Raw genomic sequence first — 25,023 nt, forward strand, 5'->3', positions numbered from 1 at the left:
TTAACTGTAAATTGGATGGAAACAGTATACTGGATCCACAAGGCAAAATTTGCGGAAACCCCGTAACAAGTGCACTCAAGACACTAGCAAGACACTGATTTGAAATAAATGGTCATGACAACATGGATCAACAGAAAGTCAAAAACAGATTTTTATGGTGTATGCCCTTGTATGACTAAAACAGTATTAGCAGAGCGGTTGGGAAGCCAAAATGATCAATAAAGCAGTCATGGCAACGTCTACTGAAAACCTGCATTCCTGTGCCGGCTCTCGGGGAATACGATTTTTTGTATTCAGTTTGATCTGAAGTCTCGGGAAGACTTCCCTTGCGCGAGCAGACTTCCCTTGTGTGAGCCTTTCTGACTGTCAGACCAATGACAGGCAGCGTCTGTGCCATTGCGCTGACAGTTTTGTGATTCGGCAGAAGTTAATGATGCGTAGCGCGATTGTGTGCTTTAGCGGTAATGGAGTCTGAGCATATAACCGGGGCTTGATCACCAGGCTCTGATTCCTGCTGTCGCACCCTTGAACAATTAAGCTGAAATACTGCAGCGAAAACCCAGCTTAAAGCTTTTGGGAGGACTTTACGGTGACATGCTAAATTTACCCCGGAGAGACTTCACAGTGTCAGTTTTCTCCCATGCAAGTAGAAAATATAAGGTAAAATGTTTAGTCACTTAGTAAGGCATATATCGTAATAAATAAGCTGTATGCTATGCAAGTTGCACTGGATTAAAAATAAATTAAAAAAACTGATAAGCAATGAACAACTCTCTAAGTACAAATCTCTAATTACCTTCCCAAAGCAGGATCCATGCCTACTATTTTCAGATCCCATGTGACACACATACGAACACATGCATAGGTACTCACATACGCACACAAACATGTACACGCGTATCGCACATGCACACAGCACACACACACAAAAACACGCACATAGATCCTTTCTTTCTTGGTTTATTACTGAAATACAATGCATTCATCCAGCATCAAATACATTCAGTGAACATTAACAAGCAACAGTTATCTTACTACTTTCTTTTTTTCCTATTAGTTGCATTGGTTTAGTGCAATGGACTGGGAAGACTACACTTACTTCTGGATTAAGTAGACAATCTAACGTTGCTTTAGTTGAGGGAGGGGCTGATGCTAAGGATGTGAGGACAGTATTCATTTAAGTACACCCCTTTGAGTGGGATGGTAAGAGTCCAGTCACATGACTGAACACATGACTTAGAGTTCAAGAGATTACCACTGTACACTGTAATTCAAGTGTACTATAGTTAGTATGTGTGCAGAACTCTTAGCTAAACACTCTTAAGAGCATATGCTGGGCTGCCTTAAAGATACAGTGCTTGCTAATGCATATATTCATTTTAACAGATTGGACTTACATATTATATGATCTAATAGGTTTCAGAAGAGGAATTCATGAATGAAAAGAAAAGTATATATTTCCGGTGAGACCTAACCTCAATCACCACTGATTACCATTAACATTGCAAAGCGATCACAGTGCCGTCACATTTTGTAGGGCTGAATAGGTTGCTTTCTCTGGTTAGTTTGAGAAAGAAAAAATAAAATAAAGCAAACTATTTATTCAGAGTAGACTGGCTAGAACTGCCTTGAGCATAAGTGAAAAATAACTTATGGTTATTTGAACCAACAATGAAAAAACAACAGCTGTCATGGAACATTCTATTAGCTAAAAATTAATCCAATCCCTATATTTTCCTGAAGGATGAGCTCCAAGACACATTTCCCACATCAAAGGAAACAGAAACCAATCAAGCAAACAGCTCTGAACTTCATTCTAACATTTGGCCCTTCAAAGCTTTGGGTTGGAACTTGGACCCACTATAAAACTTCTAGAAATGTGAGCACACATCGGACGTTTTAAACTTAAGCACTGGCTTCACTTCACAAAGACGCTGCTTTTCTCCAGTGACTCCGAACATATTTACAAGCCAGCGCAAATAGAAAATATGAAAAGGTAAAAAATAGTTGTCTGAAACATCGCTTCCTTTCACCGAAAAAGGTACTGTACCAAATGAACTACACGCAAAATAAAACCTCTTCCAAAATAACTCTTCTCAGTTACAAAAATAATCCTTTCACTTTAAACTCTTTAAATAGCTTTTCTCTCCTTGTGTTGCTGTGTGTGTGTGTGTGCGGACAGAGACCACACACACATCCTTCTTTGCTCAGTGTTCACTCTCCACATCTTGTTTGTGTGTGAATATGGGGTGGAAACTATCCCTTTAAACTGTTTTTGAACTTCTATAATTCACACCACCGTTAACATAAATGGAATTTTTACAAACAGTTTTATGCATCTGTACTATATTCCAATGACCCTCGGGGGGAAATTGCTGAAAAATAGTAGCCAAGTCAGTACTGTTCACAGCCTAACATGAAAACAATTGCAATTCCCTCAAAGCAGTTTCCCAAAAACTTAAGACCAGGGATACAGACTTTCTACTGTGGTGCTGGTAGAGCAGGTTCAGCACTCAACTAAGGCTAGGAGCTTGAACACCTTCAGTGCCATTTCATTCAGGAGCGCCGCAGAGGAGCTAAGCAAGGGGGCAATGAGATGAACTGAGAGATGCCAGAGCGGGGGGGGGGGGAGGGGGTGGCTTATTGGTTTTGGACGGCCCCGTAGCCCGTCAAATACTGACACCAAGAGCCGCGGGATTCCGGTGCTCCAGCTCCCCTTCCTGAAAACGATTTGTGAGGGAAAAAGTTGTGACTGTGATCTGAGCGCTGGTACATGGGCCTACACGTGGGGGAAACAAAATGGCTCCTAACCTACGGACAGCAGCGCCGAAGCACTCGCCTCAAGTCCACACAAGCGGCTGAGAGGTTGTGAACATCTGCGCGCTGATCTACGCCGTGTGTATATGTATGTATGTATATATATATATATATATATATATACACATATAAGTACATAAGTATATATATATATATCCTTATCCTACACCAGATTCCAAGGATGGATTCGGAAAGCACATGTTGAGTCTGTTCATGGCTAGCTCCTCTCTCTCACTCCCACATTCGCTTGCTCGCTCACTCGCCTCGTCCCCCCCCCGCCCCCCTCCCCCCTCAGAAAGTTCTAGTCCCAGCTCTCCTTTCTCATTGTTAGTGGTTTTCTCATCCGTGACGTTTTCTGGTCTCGACTAAGAATCCAGTGCAAGTGTTCCACACTCCAGCCGAGATCTGAGAAAGAGAGAGACAGACAGAGAGAGAGAGAGAGAGAGACAGACAGACAGACAGAGGGAGAGACGGAGAGAGAGGCTATTAATACAGTGATTAAAGGCTGGTTTTCAATGCACCATATCCTCATTTGTTCTGCCGAAGACCCAGGGGACCCGGTCCCTCCCCAACGCACTGCAAGAGCGACCAGCTGTTTCCGTTTGCTGCAGAAATGCACGAGCCCCTGTCCCCGGGGGGTAGGAGGAGTGACGGAAACCCACTGCGGTGTTCCGAGGAGCGGAGGGAGGGAGGGAGGGGAGAAGCGGAGCGATACAATGCATCCACAGAAAGAGAGAGAGAGAGGTCAACAAGGCCTTTTAGTTTTAGCCTTATCTGGAATTAAGGCAAATTTCCCACAATCCCCCGCATCGGCTCATTAGTCATTAGAGTGACTGGGAGGCCCCCGCCTGACATAGATGGAGCTCGTGAACACGGCTGAGTTATTTACTTGTTATTAGAAGTAGATATCCTGTTCGCAAACCTCCCCGCCCCCGCAGACCCCCCCCCGCACCTGCCTCCCCCACCTCCCCCCCCCCCGGCCACAGAGCGTGCGCAGGTCGGGCTTCCCCTAGAGGGAGTCATTTAAAGCCAGAGGTTAGCGCGAGAGCGGCCCATTTCCAGGGCTCAGGACAGGATCCATATTTCATTAAGACACAGAGGGGGGGGGGGCGGGGGGGCAGCCGGGAGAGATCCTCCACACGGAGGCCCGGGGGGGGGGGGGGCTCCAGGATTCTCATTAAACCCGGCCTCTGGCCTCAGCTCCCGGTGTCGCCGGCGCCCTCTGCACCGGGCCCCTGTCCTGGGCGGCAAACGGGTTTCAGCTCCACCGGAGAGACGCGGCACCTTCGCCCGACACACCGGTCCGGCGGGGCGTCGGCTGCTTTCATTATTGATGTCACTCAGCCGCCATGCCTCCTACGCCTCATCTCTTCGCCTCGAAGTCTGCGCGGCGTGGAGCGGTTCTGTACAAACCTCCGCTTCTTCCTGTGCGCGTAAAAGTGCACGTCCGCAACGCAAGCGCAAGCCTCCTGCACAGTGACAGGTCGTGTTACAGGTCTTTGTTTCTTGGCATGTGAAAGATTGATTTTATTTTGCCCCCCCTCGATGGTCTCGGTCAGTCGAGCGGGCGATGGGAGAGAGGAGACGGGCGAACGCGTGAGAGCCGGACGAACGGACGCGATATGTCGGGACGACCCCCGGCCGAGATTTCGCAGCGGGGGGAAATCGTCGGTCGGCTCGTGGAAGGCGCACGTAATCGCATTGTTTGGCCCTCATTTTGATTCGGTTTGCTTCATGCCGTCAGCTCCAGTCACTCCAGGGAAACTGCCGCTGGGAAAGCAAACAAAAGAGTAAAGATGTGTCTGATTTCTCTGTCAGGCTAATCTATTATACAGCCGCTGCAAATTCCACTCCGACTGTCACACCAAGGAGCAGCTTTCATATGAGACAACAAAAAACGTACAAATATTCATGCTTTTTGGGCCACAGGCGTGATATGCAGCGTTTTAATAGACACTAAGGCTGTCTCAAATGGGGATTGCAAAGTTTGTTAAAATAATAAACATTTCAAAACTTTTTGACCTAAAAATTATGATTTTTCGCTTTAAAACGTCAAAGCAGTACAAATAATACCAAGACCTAGCAGCTCAGAGATTTTACAAATGCTTTGAAACATGAGCATTTTTAAAGAATTCTGCAAATGACAAATGAATATTTATCAGCGAGCCCAATAACTGCCTGGCTGTAGAAACAGCAGCAGCAGTAAAACTCAGTCACATCGAGCCAGATACTCTCCATCATTAAACCAGTCTTCCAAAAAAAAAACACATTTTAACTCGGTCACACCCAGGACATTCATGCGAGACAGTGAAACAAGGGACACCTCCGTTTATACTTCACTAATTCATTTGAATATTCTACAGCTCCCACAATCCATTACTCACAAAACCAAAACCCTGCTTCTTCCAATCCCAGGAGCTGTGCAGAACTGCCCTCCTTTGTGTAAACTGCTGCTTGGAGATCGACATGACAAAGCTTCCCGGGATAGAAAACTTCAATGTTTCAATGAATCATACATTACTTCCACATTTTTTTAAATGGTAATTTTCGACCAGAATATGGAATTGGAAATGGCGCCTTTCAAGTTACATTATGCACTCAGGCTTAGCTAGAACAAAGGTTCTGCCTCTGTCCTCGTAGTTAGGTTTCCATGGGAAACACTTCGCAGGGTCACGTTACCATCTTCCACTCTGTGTCTTAGCCTGTTGCCCATAGCTCCTCCCCAATTCCCTGTGCTCATTCCCTCTCCCACCGATGGCGCACCTGCCCCACTCCAGCCCTCCACCCCACCTCCGTATGCTTCCACACAACCTGTCCTGGACCGATCGTATGGACCGATAATTGACCTGACCGCACCTTGTTTCTATGAGCTTGCACCCTGAGCCGGCCAGCGGAGGATGGGCTCCCGCTATGGAGCCTGGTTCTTCCCGTGTGGCGTTCAGTCAGTTCTCCCCTTGCCTCTGTCGCCTCTGGCTTGCTCTAAGGAAGCTACGCCAGAGTACACTGTGCAGGGCAATGAGACAGATTCTTTGTGTAATGCAACGTATAAATAAAATCTGATTTGATTTGAGTCCCCACACCTACCCATCAGTGGCTATTTTACACAAAACAATACAGCAGGAGGATGCTAAAACCGATTTAAGAAGAAGCATATCTCTCACTGCTGGCAACTGGTGGGTGTCTGGCATGTCACTGGGAGGAACTAATATAGGGGTAACTCGGTGAAATAAGATAAACAAACGGGTTTTAAATGAAAGGCTGTGTTGCCAGCGCTCCAAGATTGATTTTTTCAGACGAAGTTAAGCCTGCCAATAAAAGGCATTTCTCGTGTAACTTCGGCTGAACGGAGTGTCATTTCTGAAAGGTGCGCCCCACACACACAGGCACGCCCGCGGGGAGCGAGGAGGGAAGCACTTCAGCGGCACTGCGCTCTCCTCTGGGAACACTGTCGCGAAAAGAACAATGATTAAGTTCCCCTTTTCCTTACGTGAACCTTTTGAAGAGTAGGTTTTTTGGAATGTTCTTTTCAAAATTCCAAGTCGAGTGTTCTAGAACTCCATTGCTTTCAGTCAGCAGTAGTCATGGTGACATCAGCATTAGAATGTTGTTAAGAACATTCTAATCACACAGTTGTGATCTTATACATTCTAGGGCTAAAATAATTAAAATTTTGAAACACCGGTCAGAGTAACTGCGATCTCATAAACACACAAATAATCCAATTCTTGATCTCACCCATAAAGACAACAGAGGGGATCCTGTGGCAGACATCAGACAGCAGCATGACCTCTCCTGCTTATCATGACCTTACCACGCATGGCATGCTTAGGGCCCAAAAGCCCCTGTCATTGAGAAAATATATGGAATTTGCAGGAACTAAATCTGGCACTTCTGAACACTACCATAAAAAAGATCTGCACTGCAGGGACATTGCAAACAGACACAGTAGGGCTTCTATGTGCTACAGACACTGTAGGGCTTCTATGTGCTACAGACACTGTAGGGCTTCTCTGTGCTACAGACACTGTAGGGCTTCTGTGTGGCTCATCCTGTTAAGAGACTGCTCCAATGCATGGACAGTGGCACATAAATAATATATCTCGTGTGTCAGGCTCGGTGCAGTTCTTTCCTGGGTTACTTTCCGGTTGCGATATTCCAGCTTGCATTCCGCCACGGCTCCTCTTTGGGGACATCACCCAAATTCAATTCACCTTGTAGAAGCCCTTGGAATCTCATTTTTTGTACCACTGTAACGTCTCGCTGGCTGGTTTACCAGCCTGTCATCAGGCCACCAGGCAATTGTGCTGAATTCTGCAGCCAGTTTGGTCTTCAAGCTCCTTAAATTCACACACGCAACTGTAAATATTCAAATATTCAACCACACAAAAATGGTTATTCAGTTACTACGTAAAATGGTCCTTCATGCAGTTAACGTTCAAACCAAGAAACACAGCATACGATAGTAGTTTAAATAGAACGCACATACAAATTTAGAAAGCTCGGAGTGGTCTCTGCCCCGCCTACCGGTGGAGTGAGCGCGCGCACCTGGGATGTGTTAGCGAACCAGCCCAGGTGCTTAAAGGAGTACTCCTCTCCACGGTACGGGGCTGAGACCAGGAGCTCGGACGTTAGGAGAGAGCACAAGTCTGTTTGTGAAAGAAGCAAAGCGAAAGGAACAGAGCTGAAGAGCTGAGGAGCTTGAGTGAATGGAAAACCTTTCTCTGTTTGCTGTTTTCTCTGTTGTTTTAGTTCAATATTTAAGCCTGGAACCTGCTAGGGGGAAGGGTGAAGATTTTAGGTTATTTGTTAGTTTGTGGGTGGGAAGCGCTCTCTCTCTCTCTCTCTCTCTCTCTCTCTCTGTCTCTCTCTCTCTTTGGTAATTTGGTAACTGCAGTGAAAACCCGCAAGTGCCGCATCTCCCTCCCAGGAATGCCGTGTGACAGAGCACATCAGCAAAGGTTTTGTGGGTGAACATTTGTCAGGGCAACCGAGTGGCGTGGACGACGTGCGCGACACTTAGATCAGACTCACCCCTCGCTGTATACCTGTGCCGCATTAAAAAAAATCTAAAAAACTAAATGCCGCACACCACTCAGAAAGTTTAACGGAGTATACAAAACACTGATCAACAAACACATTTGCAGGTTTTCACTGGGGTGAGGGCTCTGAACGACTCTCTGACTCATTAATCAGAATGCACCTGGCAGGCAGTACCAACCTCCACTGAGCAGAACCCGGTCGCGGTTGCTAAGGAACAAACATACCATATGAAGGCCTTGGACCGCGTGCTCCGGCCTTTGGTCCTGCCGCCGTCCGCGGAGCCCAAGGTGGCCCTCTTGTGGGTCCTCCTGTGCTTCTCCAGGAAGAACTGCTTGGCGAAGGCTCTGCCGCAGACCTCGCAGGCGTGGAGGGAGAAGTTTTTGGTGACCTTCACCTCGGCGCTGGCCTCCAGGGCCTCCTGCCGGCGGGTGAGGGGGCTGCCGGTGTTGGGCTCCTGCTTGCGTGTGGCGGGGGACCCCGCGGGGGGCTCCTGCTTGCGGCCGGCGGGGGACCCCGCGGGCGGCTCGTGCCGGCCGTTGACGTCCTCCCTGGACAGCCCCCTCTTGACCGCCGGGTTGAGGACGATCTCCGCCGGCTTCTTGATGGCCCGGCTCTCCAGGTTGGGGATGATCTTGGCCAGGTAGCGCGAGGACTTCTTGTGCACCACGGTGATGTGGCGGATGACGTCGCGCTTGCGCCGCGAGTCGTAGTTGCAGATGGGGCAGCGGTAGAACTTGATGTAGATGTCGTTGCCGTCCGTGTGCATGTCGATGTGCTTGGTCAGGTTCTGCTTGGAGGAGAACTGCCGCTTGCACAGCTTGCAGTAGAGCATCTTGAAGTCGAAGCCCACGGACAGCTTCCCCACCTTGTGGGACCGGGGCGCCTCGTTCTCCTGCTTGACCTTGCTCTTGGGGGTCCCCGACGCCCCCTTCCTGTCCTGCTCGCTCTGAGAGGCGGGGCTGACGCCGGACGAGGCGGCGTCGGACAAGTTCTCGTCTTTGGCGGGGGTGGAGGCGGAGCCGGGGGCGGAGCCGTTCTCCAGGATGTTGATCTTGTGGACGATGCGCAGGTGCCTCCCCAGCATGACCTTGGAGCTGTACTGCCTCCGGCACATCAGGCACTTGCAGGCCACCAGGTTGTACTGGGTCTGGGGGAGGGGCTTCTGCTTGCGGGGGGAGCGCGGGGGCTCCAGGGACAGCGGCTGGCCCGGCTTGGTGGCGATGTCCGGGGTGATGGTGTCGCGCCGCAGGCCGCGGTGCACCTCGTCGAAGTGCCGGCGCACGTTGGCCTTGGTGGCGAAGGACTTGCAGCACATGGGGCAGTCGCGGCCGGCGGAGGCGGGCGGGCGGGAGGGGCGGCCCCGCACCGTGGAGAACAGGCTGATGGGCACCGTGTGCGTCTCCGTGAACTTGCACAGCTCGTCCATCTTGTTCTTGTGCATCTTGCGGCAGTGCCGGCGCACGCTGCGGTGGGAGTTGAAGTCCTTCCCGCAGAGGCAGCAGGAGACCTTGTAGTCCTCCTCCTCGTTGGCCTCGGCCTCGTCCTCCACGGGCGCCGTCAGCCCCTTCGCCTCCTCTTCCTCTTCCTCCGCCTCCGGGTCCGCCTCCTGCTGGGAGGCCGCCTCGGGCGCCTCCTCCCCCGCCGGCTTGCTCTCCTCCTCTTCGTCGGGGGCGTCGGCCGGCTGCTCGTCGGGGTCCGGGTCCTCCGGGGACGGCGGACGGGCGGGGCTCTGCTCCCCGTGGAGGGAGGCGGCGTCCTCCGCAGCTATCCGCTGGAACACGGCGTTCTGGTTGGTCTCGATGGGGTCCAGCTTCACCACGTACTCCGGCCTGTCCTTCCACGGGTAGATGGCCTCCAGCAGGTCCCTGATGGCCTGGCTCTGCCGGTCCTCCGCAGGCGGGTCTGTGGAGACACGGGGGGGGAAAAGAACAACAGCGAAAAGCCATCAGCTCGCATGCGAGTCTCTCACCCGCCCCCCCCCCCCCCCCCCCATCCCCTCCTAGTCTGTCAGCGCTCACAGGGGACTCCATTTTGAACTCAAAGGTCTCCGGAAGGGAACCTGGAAACAGAGGAACAAACAGCCACACAAAAAGAACAAGAGAGACAGAGGCAGAGAACCGGGAGAAGAACACTGACATGGAGGGAAGTGAGGGAGGGAGAAATGGTAAATGGAGGGAAGTGAGGGAGGGAGTAACGGTAAATGGAGGGAAGTGAGGGAGGGAGTAACGGTAAATAGAGGGAAGTGAGGGAGGGAGTAACGGTAAATGGAGGGAAGTGAGGGAGGGAGAAACGGTAAATGGAGGGAAGTAAGGGAAGGAGTAACGGTAAATGGAGGAAAGTAAGGGAAGGAGTAACGGTAAATGGAGGGAAGTAAGGGAGGGAGTAACGGTAAATGGAGGGAGGTGAGGGAGGAAGTGAGGGAGGGAGTAACGGTAAATGGAGGGAAGTGAGGGAGGGAGTAACGGTAAATGGAGGGAAGTGAAGGATGGAGAAACGGTAAATGGAGGGAAGTGAAGGATGGAGAAACGGTAAATGGAGGGAAGTGAAGGATGGAGAAACGGTAAATGGAGGGAAGTGAGGGAGGGAGTAACGGTAAATGGAGGGAAGTGAGGGAGGGAGAAACGGTAAATGGAGGGAGGTGAGGGAGGGAGTAACGGTAAATGGAGGGAAGTGAGGGAGGGAGCAACGGTAAATGGAGGGAGGTGAGGGAGGGAGTAACGGTAAATGGAGGGAAGTGAGGGAGGGAGAAACGGTAAATGGAGGGAGGTGAAGGAGGGAGTAACGGTAAATGGAGGGAAGTGAGGGAGGGAGAAACGGTAAATGGAGGGAGGTGAGGGAGGGAGTAACGGTAAATGGAGGGAGGTGAGGGAGGGAGAAACGGTAAATGGAGGGAAGTGAGGGAGGGAGTAACGGTAAATGGAGGGAAGTGAGGGAGGAAGTGAGGGAGGGAGTAGCGGTAAATGGAGGGAGGTGAGGGAGGGAGTAACGGTAAATGGAGGGAGGTGAGGGAGGGAGTAACGGTGAATGGAGGGAGGTGAGGGAGGGAGAAACGGTAAATGGAGGGAAGTGAGGGAGGGAGTAACGGTAAATGGAGGGAGGTGAGGGAGGGAGTAATGGTAAATGGAGGGAGGTGAGGGAGGGAGTAACGGTAAATGGAGGGAAGTGAGGGAGGGAGAAACGGTAAATGGAGGGAAGTGCGGGAGGGAGTAACGGTAAATGGAGGGAGGTGAGGGAGGGAGAAACGGTAAATGGAGGGAGGTGAGGGAGGGAGTAACGGTAAATGGAGGGAGGTGAGGGAGGGAGTAACGGTAAATGGAGGGAGGTGAGGGAGGGAGAAACGGTAAATGGAGGGAGGTGAGGGAGGGAGAAACGGCACGGCCACTGACCGGCGGCGTCGGGCTCTCGGCGGAAGCAGTAGAATTCCTTGTGCGTGATGAGGTTGGGCAGGCCGCGGAACAGGCTGCGGCACAGCTTGCACTCAAAGATGGTGTCCACCTCCTTCAGCAGGAGGTGCTTCAGCTGGGTGGTGCCTGCGGAACCAAACGGGTGGGGGGAGGGGTGGAGGAGGGTGGGGGCACGTTAGCGTCCCGAGCCAAAGAAGCGGAGGCGGCAGCGAAGACGAAGACGTGACTCTCGTACCTGAGCGGAAACACTCGATGATCTGCTGGATGCCCGATTTGGAGGTCTGAAGCTGCTGCTGCAGCAGGGGGGGATCCCCTGGCTCCACGAATAACACTGAAACACACACACACACACACACACCACTGTTAAAATCTGCAAGTCTACGCAAATGAATTATGCTGCTTCATGCCAAAAAAGAAGAACAATCATAATTACACATCACGTGGACTCCCTGTGGAACAAATATTTGCTTGCTGTGTGATGAAAATATACATATGCTCTTTCTACCCACTTTACTGAGGGTTTCCATATGGCCCATTTTTAACAGTCCAGAAAAGCACAGTTTCCAGCCTCCAGACACTTGTTCATAACAAGCACGGAAAGAAGGAAGCCAGATCCACAAGATGACACTTGCAATTTGCTCACAATGGTAAGCAAGCACAGCTGAAGACAGCATACCTGTCTCACCAAATGCTGTGAATTTCATCCCAATTGAATCTGAATTATCAGAAATGATCACCTGTGACATGTTGCATACAATCTGGTAGGCCTAACAGACAGAAATGGACTTGTAAACCGGCTGAACGATATGATACAGTACATTGCTGAAAATTCCATAAGCATAATCTGTCCAAAGCATACCCAGATAGAATGCACTACATCTTAAATGTAGACACTAGTTTCTGGGCAATATGGACATCCACAAAACAGCTAGCAGTGGACGAACAAGAGGATTTCTTCTGGCTCAAAACAGGGCTCAGGTGGTGACTTTGTGTGACAGCGACTACAGTCGATCCAGCTTTACTGCCACACTCAACTCGACGTGCCATCTCCCCATATTTGGCTACATTTAAAATGGAAAGTTCTGGTCTTCAAGAGACATCCACAATGCATTGAGATGTGTGCTACAAAAAAATGAAATGTGTGACCAAAATAAATAAAAAATGTAAACTATTTAAATATTTATTAAAGGGGTACATATTGTTAGAGCCAGAATTGGGGGGCAATACAGCCTGAAGGATTGTAATGGGGGTCATTTAACAGGAATAGTGGTATTTGGAATTGTCATATGTCTTCAAATGAGTTTCATTTTTGTCACTCAAACATTATGGTACAATATTTAAAAGGCTTTTCAGAATTTTATTTAATTTCAATCTGCACAGATAGGCAAAAACAAGTGTATGTTAATGCAGCAGAATCCACTTAATTGTATAACGGATTATCGCATAATTCGGATATTTGCATAGAACTGTCAAATCCCGAACCTCTTCCCATTCATTCCATTGTACAGAGATTGCTCGTTTGCATAAACCATTAGCGCACATTACGGATATTTTCAGGGAATTATGTCCAATTACATCGCATAACGATCTATAAATATAAGGTTGAAAGTTGGCAGATGTGACACAAATAAACCAACAATCGCCCTATACAGACACACAACCGCTAAAAATGTACTATGGTAGGCAGTTTCTGTTGGAAATCACGACCACAGCGGACGCCTAAGTGGCGCTCGCGGTCGTCAGCACGCGGTTTCATTCTTTTGCGCTATTAAACGGATTCTACTGCAATTCGTTTAGTGTCGAGGGTTGCGCATAAACTTGAAAGCAGACAAAACTATAAACTTGAAATGCCGTATCGTTCACAACGAAATTGTACCAATAAATTCACAGGTCATTTCTAATCGTTTTAGAGGTTTTTTTTTTTTCTTTCTTTCTTTTGGTGCGATTTCCCAGGCGACTGGGAAAAAAATTTAGGCGGTCAGTCCATGACATGTCAATTCAGGAAAAGCCCTGAACAAGCCAGCTAACTAGCCAACATGTTATGACACTTCTACATCAATCAGACAATTATTAGTCGCCTAAAAATATGATTTACTAAACTAGTCAACTGTTCATGAAAAACCAAGCTGGCCAATATCAGCTACAATTTGCCTCTCATGAGCACGTACTCCTGTCTGGTCACAGAGCCTGGATCAGATCAGATCACAGAGCCTGGATTAGATCAGATCACGATGGTGTCTGCGCTTTAAGGCCAGGAGCTGATCGTGCCGCCACGCAGTTACCCAGGGAGACAAGGGGGGAGTAAGCTGATCTCAGATCAGCTGCTGTACATTTGCATGGAAACGGCAACGCTCCGCCTGAGGTGCGTTTCGCTGACTCTCCCCCTCTCCCTGCGGAGGGCGAGGTGCATCTGGATTCATCTGGTCCCGCCTGCTGCGTCAAAGAGATGGGGGCACGTGAGGACGGGACGGGGAGGGATGGGGAGGGACAGGGAGGGGGGGCGAGGTGCTTTGCTCAGGCTGTTTTTCACGTTCCCCGTGGGGGGGGGGGCCTTGCGATGGCATCCGCCCAGGCTCAGAGATCTGAGGGGGATTTACACTCTCTTTCTTTATCCATCACTCTCTCCCTCTTTCCCTTTCTCAGTCTCTTTTTCTGTAAGATTCCCTCTGATTTTATCCACACTAATGAAGCGGGAGGGAAAAGAGGAGCGTGCTTTGAGCTGCTGCTTTACTCCCTTCTCATCCCGAACGCCAAATCCTCACGATTTCGCACATTCATCCATGGACAGCCTGCCTCCCTTTCGCATTTATTTAAATATACAAAATGCAGATTTCGGTGAGTTTTAATATTTATTTAACAGGCTTTTGCACCAAATAAATAAATATGAAAATGAAGAATTTATTCTGTTTGGGTAGATATTTCTGTATATATAGAGAGGAGCGGATAAAGAACTACCGAAACATTATGTTCTGTCAGTTTTGCGGTTGCTTACATTTCCCGGCAATGAAGGTGAACTAATGAACTCTTTGAAGCCTTCATATGTAGAATCTATGTTTGGCTGTGTGTAAAGGTTGAAGCCAGAAGAAATGAGAAGTCTGCTCTACAATTTTCATGCGATTTGTGTGTGTGTGTGTGTGTATTTTTATATGTGCATGTGTGAACACGTTTGTGTGTGTGCACATGTGGGTGGGTGTGTGCATGTGCGTGTGTATTCGTATATGTGCGTGTCTGTGTGTGTGCGTGTGTATTTATATACGTGCTTGTGCGTGCGGATGTGGGTGTGTGTGGGTGGGCGTGTGCGCGTGTATTCGTATATGTGCGTGTCTGTGCATGTGTGTGGGTGTGTGTGTGCGTGCGCGCGCGTGCGTGTTCTAATGAAAGCTCCTGCATACAGTAGCAGCTGCTACCTCTGAGAGAGCTGTGGTTGCAGTGCGCAGGGAGCAGAGCAAGATTAGCATAACTATGATGAATAATCTCATGAAGCTTGTACGGGCGGCGCTAAGAGCACTTCAAGAAGGAAGTCTGTGACGCAGAAAATCTCCCGCGACTCGCAATAAAGCTGCCAGGGGTCCCGCAGCCACAAACAGAGATAATAAAAATCACTCACCGACAGATAAACCTGAGCGTGACGCTCTGAGAAATACAGCAGCCATACATTTCATATTTTATTAAGAGGGGTGCGCTGGCAGCACTTTAATAATTATCAGAGCCATAATTTAAAACGCGCAGGCGCTGACTTTGTGACCACGGTGAGTTTCTCTCACACAAGCGTGCAAAAATATTTTGGTTTCTTGGGGAGGGGGAGGGGGAGGGGAAGGGGGGGGGGGGGTGAAACTGAACTGTCACACTAGTGATGACTAATAACAGCGCTGAGGAGAGCTGAAGGAAACCACAAGTCAGAGGGGGCAGAGAAGGGACGCGTCAGCCCGCGTTTGAGACGCGACCGCGTTTGATGTAGCGGCTCTCGCTGTGCATTACGAGCGATGCGCGGCCGTGCGCGAAGACGGGCGCGTCGCCGTCAGTTACCATAATCCGACAGATCCGTCCGCCCGCTTCCTGGAGTGCGGCGGGGCATGCTGGGAAATCAGCCGGTGACCCCAATCCCTCAGTCTCTGCGGGCGTCGGCTGTCGCGGCGCTCTGCGGGCCAGGGAACTTGCGCGACCCCGCGTGTGCCGGCGTGCGAGCGTTCAGCGCGCGATGCAAAAGCGCAGCGAAACCTTCTAGAAACCCCCCCCCCCCCCACTCTCTAGGTCCCGGTCTCTGGACGAGTGACCCCAGTTCACAGCCGAAGGGCTTTCCTTAAACAGCCAACCGTAGCTCCCCGGCAGTGACTGGGGAATAAAGAGGGTTTCAGGTTCAGGGAGGCGAGGCCTTTCTGTTGATGTGGGCGTGATAACACCCTGTGTGCAGGTGCTGGGAGCGTGCTGGGCGGCACACTGGAGCGTAGTGCGGCGGATTCGGCCCGGTCCGCGGGTATCGCAGCCGCCGCGGCTGGTTCTTTCTGCACCGGCCGAGCATCGTAATTCTGCATCTTGAAAACCCGGCGAGCGATCGCATCCGTTTTAACTTTCTCCACAGGAGCTCGCGGCTTTAGAAAAAAACACCACTGAAACAAAATCTACAACAGGAGGGAAATCCAGCGAGTAATCGCAGAAAGGCCAGCCTCTCACCACCTTCGCCGCTCCCCAGAACAAAGAGAAAGGGTGTGGTGACTCCATCCTTTAAGACTGCCTAATCTCCTTAAAACCCTTCATCCAGGGCAGGGGTGTGTGTCAGGCAGGGAAACTTCACAGATTACAGAGAACTACGCTACACCTGCACAATGCTAACACGTGGAGGCAGGCTTCACTCACTACCCGACCGGCTCAGCCTGCACCCGTACGTTCAGAGCTGGTCTGGGGCAGTGAAGCTTGCCTGTGCCTTGGGGAGATTTCCTGAGGTGGTAAGTCCGGAGGGCTTGTATCACACCCCCCCCCCCCCCCCCCCCCCCCCCCCAGAGTGCCTCCAGGACTTACAGAAAACCCCCCAGGGCAGGTGTTGAGCTCCACCACCTCAGCTTAAGAATAGGTTCGGTGGGACATGATGCAGAGTGTGACAGCTCCGCCGAAGCAATGATAATGCTTTCACACTTACACCATCAGCACAGCCTACTGTCGCTTCACGCAGGCAGGAGGTCACTGGGTTAACACTGAGCTGTTTGTGTGCAGTGCGTAACCAAAGCAAACAATCCATAAAGCACTGAGCGTTTGAGCTAGCCTGGCACCGCCAATAAAACACTGAGCGTTTGAGCTAGCCTGGCACCGTCAATAAAACACTTCCTGAAGCCCAAAGGGAAACGATACTGTGCTTTTGACTGGCACATAACTTGATTTACTTTACAATGGTCTGAGTAATACTGCTGTCTAGGTAGTGCCGGGAACGGTGAGATGCGACGGAGATGTGACTCTGTGATTGATGGACAAGTAACAATGAATGACTGGCAGTGACTAATCCAGTGATTCTTCAGACTTTTTCCCCCCACACTCCCACTAAATTTAGTCAAAGCCAGTCACTTGTTCAGGTTACCTTTTCAGCTTTTCAGTTTGGTATCAAAAACAGCCTTTCCATCAAAAATGAAAAATATAGGACACGTTCAACCTGGTATTTACAAATATTTTCCAGTTTTGGCGAATTCTTTACTGCTAAAGTCAATAATTGTGTGCGTGTGCATGTGTGTAAGTGAGAGAGGGGGAGGGAGGGAGAGCGTGCCACTAAACCCATAAAACCCTGAAAGAGTTAAATGAAAGTCAAGTCAGATACAGCCTGACAGGCTGCAGTAGCACAATGGGGCTCACAGCGAGTTCATTTTCGAATGCAGCACAAGACGCGCAGGCAGCTCACCCTCTCCCTCTCCCTCTCCCTCGCCCTCGCCCTCGCCCTCGCCCGCGACACGCTCATCAAATCCCGCCAACATTCAGTCAGCGTTCAGAAAAGGCCCAAGTCAGCCACTCTGACAGAGCGCGCGCAAATCCTAAAAGAACACGCCAGCGAAATCGCAGACCGGTGCCCGTGACAGTCACGGCTAAAAGGCGCAATTAAAGATCAAGTGGAACGCCCCTCAAAGGCTGCGAAAGGTGCAGTTTATCGACCCAAAACAGTCCCCCTTCTGGCTGATCTGAATGCGCGCTGATGGGCTTGTCACACACAAGCAGGATGAGTTTTCCTTCACGCGAAGCGAGAAATGACTTTTTGCACCCTGATGTGCCGTTTTTTTTGCAGGCTCTACCACATCAGACTCAGGTGAACCTGGAGCAAGTATCTAACACCCTGGTAAACATGTGTCGAGTACATCGAATGTGCTAAACAATGTTTCACGGTGAGTTTTAAAAATCTGGTAGAACAGCACCAAACTACATTAGGGGGGGAAATTAATACCTTCCATTAGCTCCCTGACATAAAGGAGAAAAATGGTCAGAAATGTTAAAAGTTTGGGGCTCTATTTTCCGGGAAACAATGGCGTACAGCACATGGGTGCAGTCACAGATGCAACGCGTGGGTGCGTGGGAGTGGCTACTGAATGTTGTCACTTTCATGACCAGAGGTGAGAAGAGAACAGCTCAAAGTGCATGGCGCAGGTGGAAAATGGGCTAGATCAGGCTGATTATATTATCAGTGGATGTGTTGCAGCTGGATTCAATTATAGACAATCAAGTGACCCCTTCTCATTCCCTTTGAGAGCCGAGCGCCTTGCGCCCCAGCATAGAGCCAAATTCCGTGATCTACCACTGCAAATGGAAGACGAGGATATAGCCTACTCATCAGAAGAGGCTTCTCCCAAGAGGAAACTGATGTTCTTGTGCGAGAGGAGCAGTCGCCGTGGAAGAAACTATGGCACCTCAAGCCAACCGCCAAGAGCAGATGATTATACATTTAATTAAGTAGAGATAGCGCAGTTAATGCATATTGCTGTAGTCCAATGAGAACCGTTACCCAGTGTAGAAAAAAAATCTCTGCCTTACACCTTCTGTGCATGCGACGGCCAATTAGATGCTTCATTATTCCTACAAATTGAAATAAAGAAACGTCATCCAAATAGACTTATGACAAGTGAAATCACAGTAATATGATGGACCTTTTTCTGTCTTACCAAACAAACAGGCTAATCCTTCTCATGAGTGTTTTGTCAAATATGTTAAATTTATAACAATCTTCCCCTCTGCAAATAGGCCCTTCTCAGGGGCATCATGCACAAATCACCTAATCACAGCCTCCTTTATATTAGGCATAATACATGTGTTTGTGTAACGAGCCAATCAGTAAGCTTTTTTATGAAGAACAAGATATTTGCACTAATGTTGTTCTTAGTGCATCATGGTTCACACATTCATTTGAACTAGTCACATAATTAAAAAAATGTTAAAAAAAAAGAACAAAATACAGAACCATCAGGACCACATTGCAGTATGAGGACGGCCAATTAAAATTAAAATATACTCCCCCCCCCCCCCCCCTCCTCACACTTCGGCGTATAGCCAAATGACAAAATTACCAAATGGACTCAGGCACCTAAAAATCCAAGATGAAAATGAAATAATAAAAGACAAAATGTTGTATAGTTAAGAGTTAAAACTGTGTGTGCGCGCATGTGTGTGAGTTTACAATTAGATAAAAAATTCTTCAACTTTCAAGTTGAAATCTAAGCCAGGCAGTGCTAATGAAGTCAGGTCACAACCAGCAATGAACTGCAATGAACGCTTTGTGTTCTTCGGCTGTGGAATAAACAAACATAATTACAACTTTGAATTCCCCCAAGAAAAATGTGACCAACAACTGTGACCATTGTAAATTCAAAATGACTGAACGAAACATTGGCTCTTTTTTTTATCAATGAATACAGCAAAGCTCCAATGGCCAAATGTCCTGTGTTTTATACTGCCCCGAGTGGTAATAATAGGGATGGCCTGCATTCGTGTTCAGAGTTTGTGTGTCACTGCGTCTCAGTCCATCTAAAGTGGATATGTGTAACCTATGTGGCAGTACAGAGATCTCTCTACATTTCTTTGTGTGTGTGTGTGTGTGTGTGTGTGTGTGTGTGTGTGCGTGCGTGTGCCTGTGTCAGAGTCCGCGCAAGTCTGAGAAGCCTGAGGAACCAGCAGGTTCAGCTCAGGCCTCCCTGAAGTCCTGCCCCCTGCCCCCCAGCCCCTCCCCCACCCCTCAGAGTAGGATGTGTCTAATGAGAGGGGGCAGGTCTCAGCAGGTCCCCTTCTGGCCAGAGGGCAGAGTGCAACCAATCAATGGAGCCGCCACAGTCAGTCTACTGCGAGTTTAACCCTTTCCTGCCTCAAACCATAACATTACTTTTGCCCCCGCCCCGGACATGTCAAAAATGCAAGCACAACACATTTTTTCCCCCAATTACACGTTTTCATATGTTTTAAAAGCTTACAACATTTTTCCCAAGGCTTAAGAAGCTAAAGCATCAAAGCATCAAAGGGAGGTCCCCTGTTGAAAGCTGTGAGATCTAGCGCATGAATAATCCACAAAGGTTTGGATCGGTTCTATAAATGACTGCAGGCCCGAGGATCACAGACATGCAGTATCAGACAGATCATACTTAACACCAATTACACATACATACAGCGTGCTGCTTAACTGATATGCATGGACACACACGTACAAAGCATTTCTCACCCATTACACAAATACACACACACACACACACCAAAACTAAATTAAATATAGATGGGAATCCACTACAGCAACATTAGGCTCAATTAATCAACCTCCCCCTTGTGAGTCGAGCCAAGACCAACAGACTGCTTAATGCTGCATTTTGCCTGTCTGCAAAAATACAGTGATCTTAGTCCCCTATACTGTACTTCACCAGTTCATTTAACCCAAATGGAAGTCAATTCAATACTCCATGACCTCTAATGCACGGATATCACAGAAGAAATTGCCACGCATTAAACCTAGCATAAAGAAATAACAGCCAAATCTCCACTCCAAGTGAAAAGGCCCTAAATTCAGAGCACTTGCGCAAAACGGAATAGTTTTCACAATCCAGAAAAGACTTAGGCTGAATGTAATCTTATGCAAGAGCACAGATATTTATGAATTGTCATTCCCGGAATGTGTGTAATTATATAAAGCCAAACTAAAAGTTCCCAATAATAAATTTTAAAAAACTGTAAAATATAAACAGCGAGGTAAAACAGGGAGGAGATGGGAATCCTGTCGCCAGTATAGTGAGGATTCTGTCTTCAGTCAGAGGCACTTTAGAGCCCTTTTCCCGCTGAACTATTTGGCCCAACAAACAAAGAGCCAGTGAACGTTGAGAAACCCATTTGCGGAAGCTCTGGCTTTCATGCGGCCAAAGCCTGTGTACAAACACCACGCAGAAGTCACAAAGACCCTATATCTGTGCTCTTGAATTCAGGGGAGTGATCGTGACTAGAATGTTCTTCCTCAAGCCGAGTCAAGAGGCCAGGCCAGTTAGAACACAAGAGAGCGTGACACCACAGCCCGTTGCATTCCCCCGGTTCAAATCTGACAACAGGTCACATGACAGGGGTGTTGATGCCGGACAGAGGTCAGGTTAATGGGGACAGAGAGGGTGGTTCCCGCTCGTCCATTAAGTGCGAGAATGTGCGTGCACGTGGTGGGGGGGTGGCGGTGGTGACCTGGGGTCTGAATCCACTCCTCCCCACCACATGCATGATAATCAGACTTGGCAGCAGAATGTCCTGTAATCCCCTTTGAACTCTGACCTTTGGGGTCACTTCGGTGGGCTGCTTTCAAAAGTGCTCAATGAGGTCATGCAAACGACACAAATGAGTACAGGGAGTAGCGCTATCCATAGCCAGACAAGTTTCTTGCATCAAACTAGAACACATTTCAGATTGTTAATAATGTAAGCTGCCCACACCTTCAAGGATTCCAGTAAAAGACCGACACTCATCTCATTAACGAATAGAGCAAAATGTTTTAGCATACTACCTTCATCAGTGAAATAGTGTCGGGTTGGCAACCGTTCTGTTATACATTTATAAAAATAATATTAAAATGTACATCAGGAGTTCCGAATTAATGACTCCCTTTTAATAGGGCTAGCTCCTGACAGTAAAAAAACTCACAAAATTGTCGATAATTAACAGAAGTAGCCAGCACCCTTTAACAGAAATAGCCTGCAAGCCAAAGAAGAGGTGCGAAGATCAAAGAATTTCAAAATCCAGTTACGCACGCTCAATGCCTTTTCACATATTTGCAGCAAAAGAATTACAATGCTTTGAAATACAAATTTTCCTCAAAGAAACCACACTGATCACACACTAAAATAAAGTCAATTTCCTGAGCAATATTATGCACTGAGGTACCTTAAGATTAGCAATTAGCAATCAAGTAATACCAAAGGGCCCGGGTATGTAGTGTGCAGGTGGGGGAGCGGGGTGCAGTGTATTGAGACTGTAGTGCAGAGGGAACAGTGCGCTGGGGAAGGGGCACACCTGCAGTTTTGGTGTCCGTGCCCAGGCTGCTGGTGCCCACGCCCACGCTCACGCCAGCGCCAGGCTCACAGCAGTTGTGGTGCTGCTGCTCGGTCTGGCAGGACTTGTCCTTGGTGGCGGTCTTCTGCACTTTGGCTTTGGGTTCGTCCGCCTCCTCTGTGTCTTTACTGGGGCACTGAATCAGGGACAGTGAACTGGGAGTTAGCGCACCGTCTGAAAACAGGAACTTGCAGTGCAGCTCAAAAACATCTGGTGAGGGAGAGGAGGAGGGACGCCAAGAGGGGGGGATGGGGAACGCGACCGATGGGAGTAAAAGGTGTTTGGACCTTGAGTCTTTAGAAATTGGTGCCACAGATATTCAAACAGAAGATGGTACTTGCACTCAGAGCAACACTGGTCATGAATTTATGCATGTAGCTTAAAATGTAGTGAATTTAGGAAGTGCAGGCCCTGAGGGATAAGACAGGACAGTACAGCACACCCATTACATCCACCACTCAGACACCCCCCACACACAAGCTTTGTGGAGGAGTGTCACTTTGGCCTCTGTGCAGGAGGACCCTTAACGGAGGAGCAGCTGTTGCTCTTATCAGAAACAGCGCAGCCTCTCTCCTCCCCTGCTTCATTCAGCCCTGTACGCACTGGGCATGGCTGTGCGGTGACACGCTAACCCTTCCCAGAGATAAGGCACTCATCACTGACTTAAGAGTGCTCTCTCCTGCCCCCCCACCCCCACCCCCACCCCGTTCCATGCATAACTGCCTGCCTTCACCACCTCATAGGAGTGAAAGGTAAATATACAAACACACCGCAAACACGCATACAATCACACCGCAAACACGCATACAAACACACCCAACCCAAACACACCGCAAACACACACACAAACACACCCAACCCAAACACACCGCAAACACACACACAAACACACCCAACCCAAACACACCGCAAACACACACAAACACACCCAACCCAAACACACCGCAAACACGCATACAAACACACCCGACCCAAACACACCGCAAACACACATACAAACACACCCAACCCAAACACACCGCAAACACACACACAAACACACCCAACCCAAACACACCGCAAACACACACACAAACACACCCAACCCAAACACACCGCAAACACGCACACAAACACACCCAACCCAAACACACCGCAAACACGCATACAAACACACCCAACCCAAACACACCGCAAACACACACACAAACACACCCAACCCAAACACACCGCAAACACACACACAAACACACCCAACCCAAACACACCGCAAACACACACACAAACACACCCAACCCAAACACACCGCAAACACACACACAAACACACCCAACCCAAACACACCGCAAACACACACACAAACACACCCAACCCAAACACACCGCAAACACACCCAACCCAAACACACCGCAAACACACACACAAACACACCCAACCCAAACACACCGCTAAGGCTAATGCCCAGCTGCCTTCGGTGACATCATCTCGTGGGAGAGACAGCGCTGGCATGACACTCAGACTAACTCTCGGGCCACTTTAATGAGGGTGGGCGGCCCTAACGCGCTGGTGACGTAGCCGAGAAGGAGGAGGGGCCTTTTGCATACCTGCTTGCGCACCAAGCGACTCCTCAGACCGGAGTGTGGCTTCTCCATTCTGCTCTCTCCTGGGCTCCCAGTATCAGCTCACCTGTAGTAAAAAAAATAAAATAAAAAAAGAAGCCATGTGTGTGAGACAAACATCAGACTTTTTTTAAACTCAGATAAAAGAGTTCCATTTTCACACTCAAGTATCCTCACGGTGAAGAGAGAGACTTTACTGCAAGAGAACCGTGCCAAAAAACACAGTTCTGCTACCGTTTCGAGATATCCCCACGGGAACCAATCTTCCCAGAATTCCTACACACTCCCCCTGCCAGACAATTTGACCGTTTCATCCCTGTACTCCGGGGGATAAATCGAGTGACAAAGTCTACGTATGAAACTCACAAATTCTGTTTTCCATGCACTGAACACTAGAGGGAGACAAACTTCCAATTTCAGCAGTTCCAAATCTGAGTAATAAAGATGAATGCAATGTCTATCATCAATGTAAAGATATCATGGCGTTCCTAGACCCTTAGAACAATAATAATTAAGCGTCAAAATGTTTTGTGTATTTCGTATATCCGTGCTCGTCTTCCATAACAAAAAGCGAGACAAACTGGACATCAAAGCATTTCATCAAAAGTGTAACAAGCATCAACATCACATACCTTTCTTGCAAGAATAGCATTAATGACATTTAACGGCAGCATATAGGCTATACCGACTTCAAGTGGGAACAGAACAACTGTAAATGCAGGGACAGACCACATTCAGCAGACGAAAGGACTGAACTGAGGGAGGCTGTGCAAAGCTGTGCTTCAGAATCCCGCCAGCACTTCCCGCACCTGTTGCACACTGGGAGTTGGATTTCTTTGAGACACGTGGGCTAAAGATGGGCCTAAAACAATGAGCACAGCTAAATATCCAGCCAGTGATTGCCTTCCAATTAGCTGTGTTTCAGCTCCTGAGATGCAGTACAGTGCTGTCCAGCATCACATCAGCACACAGAATGGAAATACATCTTACCAAAGATGTTAGAAGCACCTGACCAAAGACAACTGCATATAGAATATGACTGGCACTGGCTGGCAGCATTGTACACAATTGAACATTAGGTTTGAGCATATATAGACTTGTCCCCCAACTTTCAAAATTGAAAATAAGGGATGCTAAACTAAAATGTTTACGATTTAAATGATTCACAAGGACAGCCATATCAAAAGGGTGATTTCAGCCCATGTTCACATCCATAATTGTGTACCCAGATGCTTAATTACAAGTCGACGGCTGCCATGTTCTTTTGTCATGTTATTATCCAAGGAAAACTTTCTCTGATGGTACAGTGTACACTGGTGCATACATGCCCACAAGAAATTGATGCAACCAGTGGGCAATAAGAGGAACCAGTTAATGCAGGTAGGAGAAAAAGGATTCAAAGCGCTTTTAAATAAAAACAATAAGGCAAAATGGGTCTGAGATGAAAAATATATATAAATATATATAAATACATACATATATATATATATATGTAAATAATATCACAAATAAGAGTCAATGACAATAACAATGGCAATAAATATCCTAAAAACAATACTGCATGTAAACTTGAACTGGTTTACTGCATATGAATATCTACCCCACTGCAAGTCCATGGACCCATCTCTTGATAGCAGGAG

General features: G+C 48.5%; 1 protein-coding gene and 1 long non-coding RNA gene across 4 annotated transcripts in view; one reads left to right on the forward strand and one right to left on the reverse strand.

Annotated features, from left to right (window-relative positions):
* Window positions 1–25,023, forward strand: part of LOC118231957 — a 32,630-nt gene that overhangs the window by 4,845 nt on the left and 2,762 nt on the right. The window contains exon 2 of the long non-coding RNA XR_004766182.1: window positions 17,521–17,617. This is a non-coding gene — a long non-coding RNA (uncharacterized LOC118231957). The remainder of the gene's footprint in view (window positions 1–17,520; window positions 17,618–25,023) is intronic.
* Window positions 941–25,023, reverse strand: part of LOC118231956 (zinc finger protein 800-like) — a 35,976-nt gene continuing 11,893 nt past the window's right edge. For all 3 annotated transcript variants that reach the window (XM_035426386.1, XM_035426390.1, XM_035426387.1), the window contains exons 2-7: window positions 23,369–23,450; window positions 21,747–21,921; window positions 11,497–11,592; window positions 11,244–11,387; window positions 8,082–9,759; window positions 941–3,222 (exon numbers count right to left, since the gene is read on the reverse strand). In XM_035426386.1, the coding sequence (XP_035282277.1) occupies window position 3,222; window positions 8,082–9,759; window positions 11,244–11,387; window positions 11,497–11,592; window positions 21,747–21,921; window positions 23,369–23,416 (2,142 nt within the window). In that variant the 5' untranslated portion in view covers window positions 23,417–23,450 and the 3' untranslated portion in view covers window positions 941–3,221. The remainder of the gene's footprint in view (window positions 3,223–8,081; window positions 9,760–11,243; window positions 11,388–11,496; window positions 11,593–21,746; window positions 21,922–23,368; window positions 23,451–25,023) is intronic.

This window comes from Anguilla anguilla, chromosome 7 (genome assembly GCF_013347855.1).
Source record: "Anguilla anguilla isolate fAngAng1 chromosome 7, fAngAng1.pri, whole genome shotgun sequence".
Taxonomy (NCBI): Eukaryota; Metazoa; Chordata; class Actinopteri; order Anguilliformes; family Anguillidae; genus Anguilla; species Anguilla anguilla.